This window comes from Xenopus laevis, chromosome 1S (assembly GCF_017654675.1).
Source record: "Xenopus laevis strain J_2021 chromosome 1S, Xenopus_laevis_v10.1, whole genome shotgun sequence".
Lineage (NCBI taxonomy): Eukaryota > Metazoa > Chordata > Amphibia > Anura > Pipidae > Xenopus > Xenopus laevis.
Window position 1 is genome coordinate 127,596,255 of NC_054372.1, and position 12,015 is coordinate 127,608,269.

A 12,015-nucleotide genomic window follows, 5' to 3' on the forward strand; every position below is an offset into this window, starting at 1 on the left:
TCGATTATCGAATGGTCGAATAGTCGAAGTATTTTTACTTCAAATCGAATTCGAAGTCATAGTACCCTATTCAATGGTCGAAGTATCCAAAAAATTACTTTGGATTTTGAATTTTTCTACTTAGAAAATTCCCTCGAATTCACATGGACCCTTGATAAATCTGCCCCAAGAGATAAAAATATCGGATTTGTTATTTTGAGAAATTTGAGACCACGTCAAGTAGATTTTCAATGTTAATGGTAAAACCATTTTCTAGGCAAACTTGTCATAACTTGTTACATCACAAAAGGCATGATTTACTAACGCAACTGCTCTATGCTAGGAGTTTTCTCTTTCAATGTGTAAACAAAGTAACTGAATCAGAAAAGGCAAAACAATCCTATTTTAGAAAAGCACCTCAAAAACTAAACTTTGTGGCCACATAGGCTTCCATATTAGTGATGTGCAGGCCCGGCCCAAAACCGGCTGGTTTACCCTCAGGTTGGGCAGGTTTGGGGCGACTCCTGCACAAAATCTCCGGGTTGAGCTCTTCTCCAGTTCTCCCCGCTCACGACCTAGCAATGCTGGTGCCGTAATTTATAGACTTGTGCTCGCCCCCACCCACTTTGTGACGTCACTGCAGGGCGGGCTGGCGGATCGGGCATGGGTCTATAAATAGAGGGGCAGCACGCTTACCTCTTTCGTGACGGAGCAGGTCTTGGGGGGGGTGCGGTAGAGAGAGGCTTTTTGCTACCCCTAGTAACCTGCCACACATGGTCACCTGAGGCAAATTTCTCACCTTGCCTTATGGCACAAGCAGCCCTGTGTGCCATTCATAAACCACTAAACAGATCCTGGAAGACAAAGCACAGCACATGGCCTTACTGCTTATGTAGGGCAGGTGTTATTTACACACTGCACAAGAACAAACTGTGCTCCACATAGGGAGCAGGCATAAGGGATATGTCAACTGTGTGGTAATGTGCCCTTGGGTCCCATAAAACTTAGAGAACAGCAGCTAAGACTTACTAAACAAAGAACATTTTAGTCTAGGCTTTTCTTGAACCTTAAAAAGGAGTAAAACAGAATTTATACCTGTAATGGCATATATGTGGCAGTTCTAACAAAAAGGTGAAGGGAAAGGAATTTAAAAAGTTCCTTTAAATGCTAAAAAAGTGATTGTTGAACACAAAAAAAAAACAAAAAACAGGTTAAGCATGAATTAGACCAAAATTGCTGCAAATGCAGATAAAGTACAGTGCATTTATCTTTAGCAAAGTATCATCTGACCAATGCATTGGTTTTTTAGGCTGATCTTCCCCTGTTAAACCACTATTAACTATTTTTCACATGGGGTGAAAATGCCCATTCATTGCAGCCCTTTTGCCCCCTTTGATTTTGCGCATGTCAACTAAAAGCCTCATGTATCCTTCCTCTAAAGTGGCAGGTTTGGGATGCTGCAATCATGTTCTTGCTCAGATCGGTTATGCAATATTATTAAAAATATACTATTTTCCTCAGCAAATACAAATACAGCTAGAAAGAGCTAAAAAAACAGCTTCAAGTTTGGAAGTAATTCGACATACTACTTTACAGTTGGGTACATATATGCAATGAATCGCTATGGCTGATAAAAGGATGTTAAGAAAACCATGTTTTCATAAATATTGCACAACCCTTCAACTAACAGGGTGCAAAATAATTCAGTATGAATCTGTTCATATTCAGCAATGTTATCTCTTCACCTCTGAGAAAAGATGCATTAGTTAGGATTAACTAGGTTTAACCTGTGCTTATGAAAGGACTTCCAGTTCTATTTTTGTATCAGGATTAAGAAACAAACTCAATGTAAAATAAAGACGGTTTTTGTTCTAAAATAGGTTTCTCAAATATGAAAAAATTACTTTTATCCTGAAATAGAATAAAAAAAAAAAAATAGTATATAAATGAAATGACTTTGGTCCTGAAACAGAATTAATAAAAAAAAGAATTTTGAAATTTGGCTTGATGCAGGGAACGCAACCACACAGGACAGGACACTGTTATATGAAAAGAGGATGAGAAATGTCACTTTGATAAAAATTCTAAAACCGCTTACCGTTTTTGGCACATATTCAAGAGAAAATCTGTGCATGCAAGGTGCCGAAAATAATGCTAGTCATATTAAATTACTTTTTTTTTAGTGATGTTTAAAAATTATCAAAACGGCGTGGTAGCTTTTCTGGGTGGCCAAGCCGTGAAGCCAGAAAGATAACATATTCTAGCAAGAACTATTTTTGAAAAAGCCAACCAAATTTTAATTAATCACGACTTACACTGGAACAAAATGTCCATAATGACTCACAGTGCTTGATACACAGGATAATTTACAAGTATGGGACCGGTTATCCTGTATGATAGGGACCTGGGGTTTTCCAGATAACAGATATTTCCATAATTTGGATCTTCGTAACTTTAGTCTACTAGAAAATCATGTAAATATTAAATAAACCCCATAGGCTGGTCCTTCTTCCAAAAGGGATTAATTATATCTTAGTTTGGATTAAGCACAAGGTACTGTTTTATTATTACAGAGAAAAGAAAATTGGATTATCTGGATAAAATGGGAGTTTATGGGAGACGGCCTTTCTGTAATTGAGTATTCTGGATTATGTGTTTTAGGATAACACATCATATCAGGAATGACCTGGCACAATAAATTGCCAAACCCTGGTGAAAACTGCCTGTAAGAGGAGAGGCAGCAACTAAGCAAAAAGACAAGAAGCTTTGCGATTGTTCCTGAAAACAAAGTCTATTGTTTATAAGTTTTGGAAATATTTGATTTTCATATTGTCTTTGTGTTTACTTTCATTATCAACTTTTACAACAGCCTGGAAGACATCCAAACAGGTGAACGGAAGTACAAAAATATAAGTGTAAACCAGATTTTACAACATGCCTAAAATTAACACATTATAGTAGGGGTTTTATATGGGTTAATATTAGTAACACAAAAAAATGCATCACATTTTCCTCATATGGTTTTTCTTTCTGAAGGAGAGAAGTGAAAACCCCAAAGGAAAAAATGGCATAATGTATTCAGTAATCGCATAATCATATAGTTAGCGAATCATGCACTGCTTAAAAGGTAAACCGAGTTTAAAAAGCCATAGAGATTGTATCTATTTTGAAAGTAATGAAGTCACCTAGTAATATCACCCCATCAAGATGGTTTTGACGAACATATAATGCAGGGGTGTCCAAACTTTTGGCTTGCCGGGCCACATTGGAAAAAGAAAATTTGTCTGGGGCCACACATAAAATACACTTTTAATTGTAAAAGTAAAGGAAATACACAGAAAAGAACTACAATGCCAGTTCGATAACCAGATAGAGCTATACACTGGAATATGGGACACCTGGATAATAAATAGACATATTATTATATTATTATTACTAACTGGGCAATGGGCAGAGACCCCCCTCCTGCTATTTCCTCTGGAACCAAGAGTTTCAAGCTGGGCCGCATTCATATGCATCCTGGGCCGCATGTGGCCCTCGGGCCGCAGTTTGGACACCCCTGATATAATGGACTTATGTTCCAGAAATGGCCGAACCCACTTTTAAATCAATTCAAAGTCTTACAGGACCACACAACACAGTACCAACTATGAACCAAACACCCCAGAAATACACTTCAGAATAACAAAGCGCTGCATGTCTTTACTCACTGGCAATTTAATTGGTGAGAAAGCATTTCAAGCCTCCTGCGATAGCAAAGATTTATCATGGGCAACTAATTTGCAGTTGTGCCATTGCCCTTATTACCTTGGAGCAAACATCAAACTACAGCTCAGGCTAATAATTGAATCCTACAAAATGCAAGACACTGCATGGAGGAAATAAGTGAAAGTTGCTTATTAGTTCATGCCTTTCTTAAAGGAGAAGGAAAGTCTTCTTCCACTTGGGGGTGCCAAATGTTAGGCACCCCAAGTGATTGTATGTACTTACCTAAAAACCCGGGGTTCTTCCAGCAAGCACCATGGAGCGATCCTCTTCTTTCTTCAAACTTCCTGGGGCAGACACATGCGCAGTAGAACGAAATAGCCAACTTTTTAGTTAAAGTTTTGGCTTTTCGCTGTACTGCGCATGCACAATCGCGAGAAGAAAGAAGAAGCCAGAAAAGGATCGCATCTTGGTTCTCGCTGCAATAACCCTGGGCCGGTGCAGTTTTCTGCTGATAGGAGCATTGGCCTGGGGTTTCAGGTAAGTATATGCAATCACTTGGGGGGTGCCTAACATTTGGCACCCCAAAGTGGAAGAAAAATTTCCTTCTCCTTTAAGAGGTTGGCCTCTTGTCTATCACTGGTAAACTGGTAAGATTAAGAAAATGCTTTTATAAAGCTCTAAAATCGTAAAATTTCTGAATCCTATAGTTAGGGCAATACTGCTTCAAACTCATGGGATGGGGACAACTGAGCTCCACAGGGTCCATCTAAAAGGCTCTGTAACCTAGACCAACCACTGCCTTAAAGTAGCCCTGTTGTTCTTAACTAAATGGCAGATAGCCAATGAGTGCGCACGTAACACAACATAATGTCACCCTTGCACACTGACGCGGCGCGTCCAGAATTGCTGCCGACCCCCACCAGTCCCCGGTACATAAAAGGTTGGGGACCGCTGCTCCACATGATGGTGGGGGGCAGAACTACAGAAACTGCAAAATTACAAAAACAGCAGTCTGAACTATGGTTCCACTGTTGTACTGAGCATGCCCAGTGTTATATACAAAAGAGAAGGGGGTTGGCATGCTGACCACACTGTAATAATAATTTTTTTGTATCTCTGACACTTGTAACTGCAGATCAAGCAGTTTTCTTGCACTCCACTGCTCCCAATTGGCAATTAATCATAATACCTGTAGTGTGAAAAGACACACTGGTGCTAGCCAAAAGTTGCTTGGAACATGTATGTAAGTGCATTCACAAATGAGCCATCCAGCCCATTAAGCAGTTTGGAAGTGCAAATAATGCAAAACTACAGATGACATTGCATTCAACATCCGTTGTAATGTTTTACATTATGCAAAAAAAGAAATATCATTTAAACAAGACATACAAAAATTTAATAATGGTAAAATATACAAATGACCACATTTCTCCCTGTTATCTGAAAAACAGTTGCAGAAATACTATCCAAGGGCAAGAGGGCCAATTTTGGGATCATTGAAGGGCTGCATTTTTAAGCAGATTAAAAATGTTGGTTGTCCCCCAAATAACTTGTCAGGCCATTCGCATGGAGGGGGTTGTGGTAGAGATGCACAGAATCTATTACGTTGGGATTTAGTTAAATCCTTTGTTAAATATTCAACTGAATACTGAACTTAACACTCATTTTCGTATGCAAAAGAGAATGTGTGGTTAAAAAATGTTTTACTTCTTTGTATGGGTGACAAAAAGTCATTTGATTTTAAGGATTCGGATTTTGGTTTGTCCAGGCACTTGGATATGGTTAAATCCGAACCCTGCTGAAATAGGCCCAATCCCAAAACTATTCGGTGCATCCCAAAATTTGGGAGCTCTTAGGACTACAAATGTGGAACATGAAGTTGCTTTGCTGTGTTCCATAGGCCATACACTTGGGCCTGTGTAAAGTCAGGGCTAGACATTCCTATAAAGCCACAAGAGATTACAGAAAGTTCTGCAAAAGGTCCCGACCTGTTGCCTGCCAGCAGTCATATGAGAACCAGCTGAGGCACTGTACAGGAAGCACTCCAGTAATACTGAAGGGTGTAAAATACAGAAGACAACAAAGTACCAGCAACTTGTAAAAAAAACGTTCCGAAAGCTACTGTCTGTGGTTATGAAGAAAATAGCTAGTGCATTGATACAGTTAAAGATGTGCGACGTTCACAGTTTAAAGGAACAGTTCAGTGTGAAAATAAAAACTGTGTAAATAGATAGGCTGTGCAAAATAAAAAATGTTTCTAATATAGTTAGTTAGCCAAAAATGTAATATATAAAGGCTGGAGTGAACAGATGTCTAATAAAACAGCCAGAATCCAACTTCCTGTTTTTCAGCTCTATAACTCTGAGCTAGTCAGCGACTTGAAGGGGGGCCCACAGGGAACATTTCTGTTCAGTGAGTTTGTAATTGATTCTCAGCATTCAGCTCAGATTCAAAAGCAACAGATATGACCCATGTGGCCTCCCCTCAAGTCTCTGATTGGTTACTGCCTGGTAGCCAGGGTAACCAGTCAGTGTAAACCAAGAGAGCTGAAAAGCAGGAAGTAGTGACATGTTACACATCAAATCACTCCAGCCTTTATACATTACATATTTGGCTAACTAACTATATTAGAAACACTTTTTATTTTGCACAGCCTATCTATTTACCCAGTTTTTATTTTTACACTGAACAATTCCTTTAAATGTCTTACACAGTGCTTACAATTAGGAAACTGCTATTGCCTTCTTCAGAATAGATTGGATTAAAGGGTTAATTCATCTTTAACTGTTAACATTTATATATGTGCTATTTTAAGCAACTTTTCAGTTGGTCTTAATTTTAGTTTTCCTAGTTTTTGGATTATTGTCTTTCTTCTTCTGCCTGTTTCTAGCTTTTTAATAGCGGTCACAGACCCCGGCATCAAAGACACTAAAGTTCTGGGATGCTACAATTATTTTATTGTCACCGTAGTATGAACTCATGAAGCAACAATGCCAGTTATAAAATCTCAGGTGCAGCATGACTCAAAGCACTTCCTACTGATCTAAAAGTTAAGCAACGTGCAGCAGATTGTAAACCATGTGATCACAAATTCCCACATTCCATAGCCCTAAACAAAATTAAAACTACCTTATTCTTTATCTATATACTTTGAGCCGTACAAATAATGCCACAAAAATAAATGCTTATGGGACAAACTGTTACCTCAGTCTGGGTGTACAGAATTACCCTGAATGTGAAGATCCGATACATTCAATCAGCAATTACATTTGATCTTAGAAATGTAAGGAAAAGTTTGATTAGATGCTGTTGTTGATTGCACTGGTGTAATGTATCACCTACATGTTAGGGCTAGTCCACACGAGGAGATTCGGGGAGATTTGGCCGCCTGGGGACTAATCGCCTGGTCTTTTGAGCGACTATCTCCAGACTATCTCCAGGAGACAAAATCTCCCCAGATCTCCTCGTGTGGCCTTACCCTTAGGCTACTAGAAGTAACCGGAGAGCTCCCTAACCTAGGAGCTTTGCCTGGAAGCCTCAGGCCTTCATTTATCATAGAATTCCTAGGTCTTACCTAAAATGCTTGGAACATACAATGGAAGAATGGCAGGTAGGGTTGCCACCTGGGCTGTATAAAAATGATGGTTGATCCCAATGTTATTAATAGGGGAAAAAGATGAGCATATAGGAAAGCTGGTATTTTTTTCCAGAAAAGGTGGCAACCCTAATAGCCGGCGATTTATAACTTATTTATGAATGTTATTTTTAACAGTAAGCTGTCAGAAAAGTAAAAGGGTACATAGGTTCTGCACAAATGACATGTTTAGGCAACAAAGACTAAATACAGTGGTGTGAAAAACTATTTGCCCCCTTCCTGATTTCTTATTCTTTTGCATGTTTGTCACACAAAATGTTTCTGATCATCAAACACATTTAACTATTAGTCAAAGATAACACAAGTAAACACAAAATGCAGTTTTTAAATGAGTGTTTTAAATGGGTTTTTATTATTTAGGGAGAAAAGAAATCAAAACCTGTGTGAAAAAGTAATTGCCCCCTGAACCTAATAACTGGTTGGGCCACCCTTAGCAGCAATAACTGCAATCAAGCGTTTGCGATAACTTGCAACGAGTCTTTTACAGCGCTCTGGAGGAATTTTGGCCCACTCATCTTTGCAAAATTGTTGTAATTCAGCTTTATTTGAGGGTTTTCTAGCATGAACCGCCTTTTTAAGGTCATGCCACAACATCTCAATAGGATTCAGGTCAGGACTTTGACTAGGCCACTCCAAAGTCTTCATTTTGTTTTTCTTCAGCCATTCAGAGGTGGATTTGCTGGTGTGTTTTGGGTCATTGTCCTGCTGCAGCACCCAAGATCGCTTCAGCTTGAGTTGACGAACAGATGGCCGGACATTCTCCTTCAGGATTTTTTGGTAGACAGTAGAATTCATGGTTCCATCTATCACAGCAAGTCTTCCAGGTCCTGAAGCAGCAAAACAACCCCAGACCATCACACTACCACCACCATATTTTACTGTTGGTATGATGTTCTTTTTCTGAAATGCTGTGTTACTTTTACGCCAGATGTAACGGGACGCGCACCTTCCAAAAAGTTCAACTTTTGTCTCGTCGGTCCACAAGGTATTTTCCCAAAAGTCTTGGCAATCGTTGAGATGTTTTTTTAGCAAAATTGAGACGAGCCTTAATGTTCTTTTTGCTTAAAAGTGGTTTGTGCCTTGGAAATGTGCCATGCAGGCCGTTTTTGCCCAGTCTCTTTCTTATGGTGGATTCGTGAACACTGACCTTAATTGAGGCAAGTGAGGCCTGCAGTTCTTTAGATGTTGTCCTGGGGTCTTTTGTGGCCTCTCGGATGAGTTGTCTCTGCGCTCTTGGGGTAATTTTGGTCAGCCGGCCACTCCTGGGAAGGTTCACCACTGTTCCATATTTTTGCCATTTGTGGATAATGGCTCTCACTGTGGTTCGCTGGAGTCCCAAAGCTTTAGAAATGGCTTTATAACCTTTGAAATTGAACTCAGGTGTGATAAACCACAGTTAAGTTATTTTTTAACAAGGGGGGCAATCACTTTTTCACACAGGCCCATGTAGATTTGGAGTTTTTTTTCTCCCTTAATAACGTAAACCTTCATTTAAAAACTGCATTTTGTGTTCAATTATGTTATCTTTGACTAATAGTTAACGGTTTTTGATGAGCAGAAACATTTAAGTGTGACAAACATGCAAAAGAATAAGAAATCAGGAAGGGGGAAAATAGTTTTTCACACCACTGTACAATGATAGGGAGAAGGATTATCACTTACCGTGCCCCCATCTTTCATGAGGATCCTTTTGACCAGCATGATTCCGCTGGGCTCCTTCTTCTGGCTCATCTTGTTCTCATCATCTCGGCCAATGGCAGCTGAGGCCACAGACGCTCGGGTGACAACCAGGGGGCCCCCAGCTCCAGTCTCCTGAGTGTCCAGGGTTGTGAGCACAGGCTGAGTAGCTGCTACAGTGGCACTGGGAAAAGAGGTCGGGTATTCGGATTGTTCTGCTCTGCCTCTTGTACATATGTGCCCGGGCAAAGTATATAGGGGGACTGGGTACAGGTGGATCCCCTCGTCTCCCTTGGGGGTAAGTGCAAGCTCTTGGGCCACCAGTGAGACAGGATCTAAGAGTAGAGGAGAGAAAGCAGTATGCCCAAGCACAGGTGGGTCAGCCCAATGTATCGGTGCGCCTGTGGGCTCGGTGGGTAAGCAGCCAATGGGTACGGTTACCAGATATCCAGTAGCTCCTGCCAAAGCTTCCCGGTTAATTTCAGACGAGGGCTTAATGATGCCTAAACACACAGATGGACCCCCAGGCTGACAGGCAAGTCCGGAGGGAGGCTCGGACAGCAGTGTTCCGGTGCCCTCTCCCGGCTGCCGCTCTTCCTTGAATGGATCCAGAATCCAATCCCGGCCAGGCCGGATCCACTCGTACACACACTCACACACTCACTGACACCGGCACACACGGCCTTCCGCCCCTAACCTGGCACTAGCTGCGCACATACAACCGGAAACGCGTCACTGACCTGCCCAGACGGCTTGAATTCGCCTCTCGGCTTTGACTGCAGCAAAGCCAGTAGGGGGCGCTAAAGATACCGCAGTTTGATTGAACAGCTGCGACATCTGTCATAAGCACTTATAGCAGGGTCAACATAACTCCCTGAGGCTGTTGCTTACTGATAGCAACGCACTGAAGTCGATACAATTCATTTTGTACAGACTTCCTTCAAGGTGTTTATACAAGCGGCTTCTACCATTCCTGCACACTGACGGGCTTTTCTTTTAGTTATAGATCAGCAACGCCTGGGAAAGGTTGCAGACAATGAACATTTAATACAAGGCAGCTACAAAGTGAGTGGCATTAGCCACATACCTGCCAGTAATCCACAGAGCATGGGAAAAGCAAGAACAATATTAGCTTTTCCCCATTAGTGCTCTTTAGGGAGTTGTACAAAACCAGCAAATAATATTCTAAGTTGTTTATGTAACACCAACACTTTTACAGACAATGTTTATCAGACCCTGCCCTAGCAGAGCTTACAATCTAAGGTATCCATCAAATTCAGGGCCAGACTGGGCCGACGGGACACCGGGAGAAAACCCGGTGGGCCCCCTGCGCTTGTTGTGGGCCCAGATCCGTACCCAGAACCACAAATAAATAGGCTTCATCCTGCTGCGACCTCCCTTTGTGGGGAGGTTGCGGCAAAAACATTGCACGCATTCGCGTATGTGCACACACACGGCACAGCCCCCCGGAGTTGCAGGGTGAGGGGCCCTGGGACAGAAGCCCCGGGTGCCCCCTGTCCGAGCGTGATCATATTCACAATGGGAAGGTTTGTCAAGATCTGCCTGGGTGATTTTGAGTGTGGAAGAGAAAACAGTCTGATAGCCTGACTCCAGTCCAGTGAAGTGATAACTGGAGTACAAAACCAACACTAACTCCTTCCTTAAGTTGGCCATACATGGGTAGACTGTTGCCATGCTGTGAATGAGCTAAACAGTGTGAAACTGGGACACCAGGGGCCCACCAAAAAACCTTAGACCAGGGGCCATCTCTCAGTACTATTTTCTTCCTCTCCTCATTCAAACTGTATTCTTTTAGTCAATTTTCTTTATATACTATAATCTATTATTCCATCTATTTAGCCTCTTTGGCTAAGGAATAGCCATGAAATAAGACATTTAGAAGCAAGAGGGCTCACTGGGAGTTTTTCCTACACTGCAGCTAAACAATAGTTTGAATGAGTGATTCGCCCCTATGTATGATAAACGATATGTGAAGAGTCTTTTGTTGTATCTTTGTCGTGTTGGCTGGATCATCCAACATATTGAGCGTTGGCTATCTGTTCCTTTGTTTACTTTCGCAAAAGGCATGCGCAGTGAACAGTCGTTTAACGATTCTCTGACTGTACCGTCCATTGACCGATTTCATTGTTTCACAACCAAAATTTTGAAACCTGTCCGATCGACTGTTGGGCAATTTTTGTCAGAACGATATGATCATTTGCACCCATCATTGTAACGATAAGTAGAAAATGTTATTAGATAGTGCTAAAATTGCTATTTCACACAACAAAATGTGTCCACCTTCACAGTGCCCAGGTTTGCTACCCATTGAGCCATAACACAGGAATGTGGCCACCTCATGAAAACAGTACTCCCTGGGTTTTTTAGCATTATATTCATGATGGATGGGAGACACATAAGTGTAGCCTATTCAGACATACAAGTTTGGGAGCAGTAGGTGACGAGGGTTGCAGCAGAGCTCTGCCCTTTTTCCACTAAAGCAGGCAGTAGGGACAGAGTTGGCTTGATGTACTGTACACCTTTCAGAGGTGAAGAACTCCGCAATACGTGGGGGAAGAAGTGCTACCCGAATGAGCAATAAAGGGCACACTCTTCCCTTTGTAAATATAAATTGCCCAATAAGAGTGTGTGTCACTGCTGCTTCAGCAATAGCTGCTTGAAAATGTGCATGTTTTAGCTTACTATCACGTAGCATAAGGTGCCATTTGTGTTTGTCAATTTACGTTTAAGTCTATGACAGGGTTATTTGGGGTACTGATAAGTATGGGGCTTAAATTCCTGAAGTATCCCTCTGTGCCATTAGCCAAATTAGTTTTCTGGCCATTTCTCAATGGGAATTATTATGTTATATAACAAAAAACTAAACAATAATGTATCATTAGTTCAGATGAATACAACATGTCCTTGTAGAATCTCTATTAGGGTAAGGACACACTGGACGATTTGTCGCCAATGTTTTTAAAAAGCAAATCGCG

The 12,015-nt window shown here is 41.3% G+C and overlaps 1 protein-coding gene across 1 annotated transcript in view; it reads right to left on the minus strand.

Moving 5' to 3' along the window:
* The window catches only part of mfsd14bl.S (major facilitator superfamily domain containing 14B like S homeolog), a 47,964-nt gene extending 38,171 nt beyond the window's left edge, over positions 1-9,793 (minus strand). Inside the window, exon 1 of the mRNA XM_018243879.2 lies at positions 9,005-9,793. Within this exon, the coding sequence (XP_018099368.1) occupies positions 9,005-9,073 (69 nt within the window). The 5' untranslated portion in view covers positions 9,074-9,793. The remainder of the gene's footprint in view (positions 1-9,004) is intronic.
* Between the last annotated feature and the right edge of the window lie 2,222 nt (positions 9,794-12,015).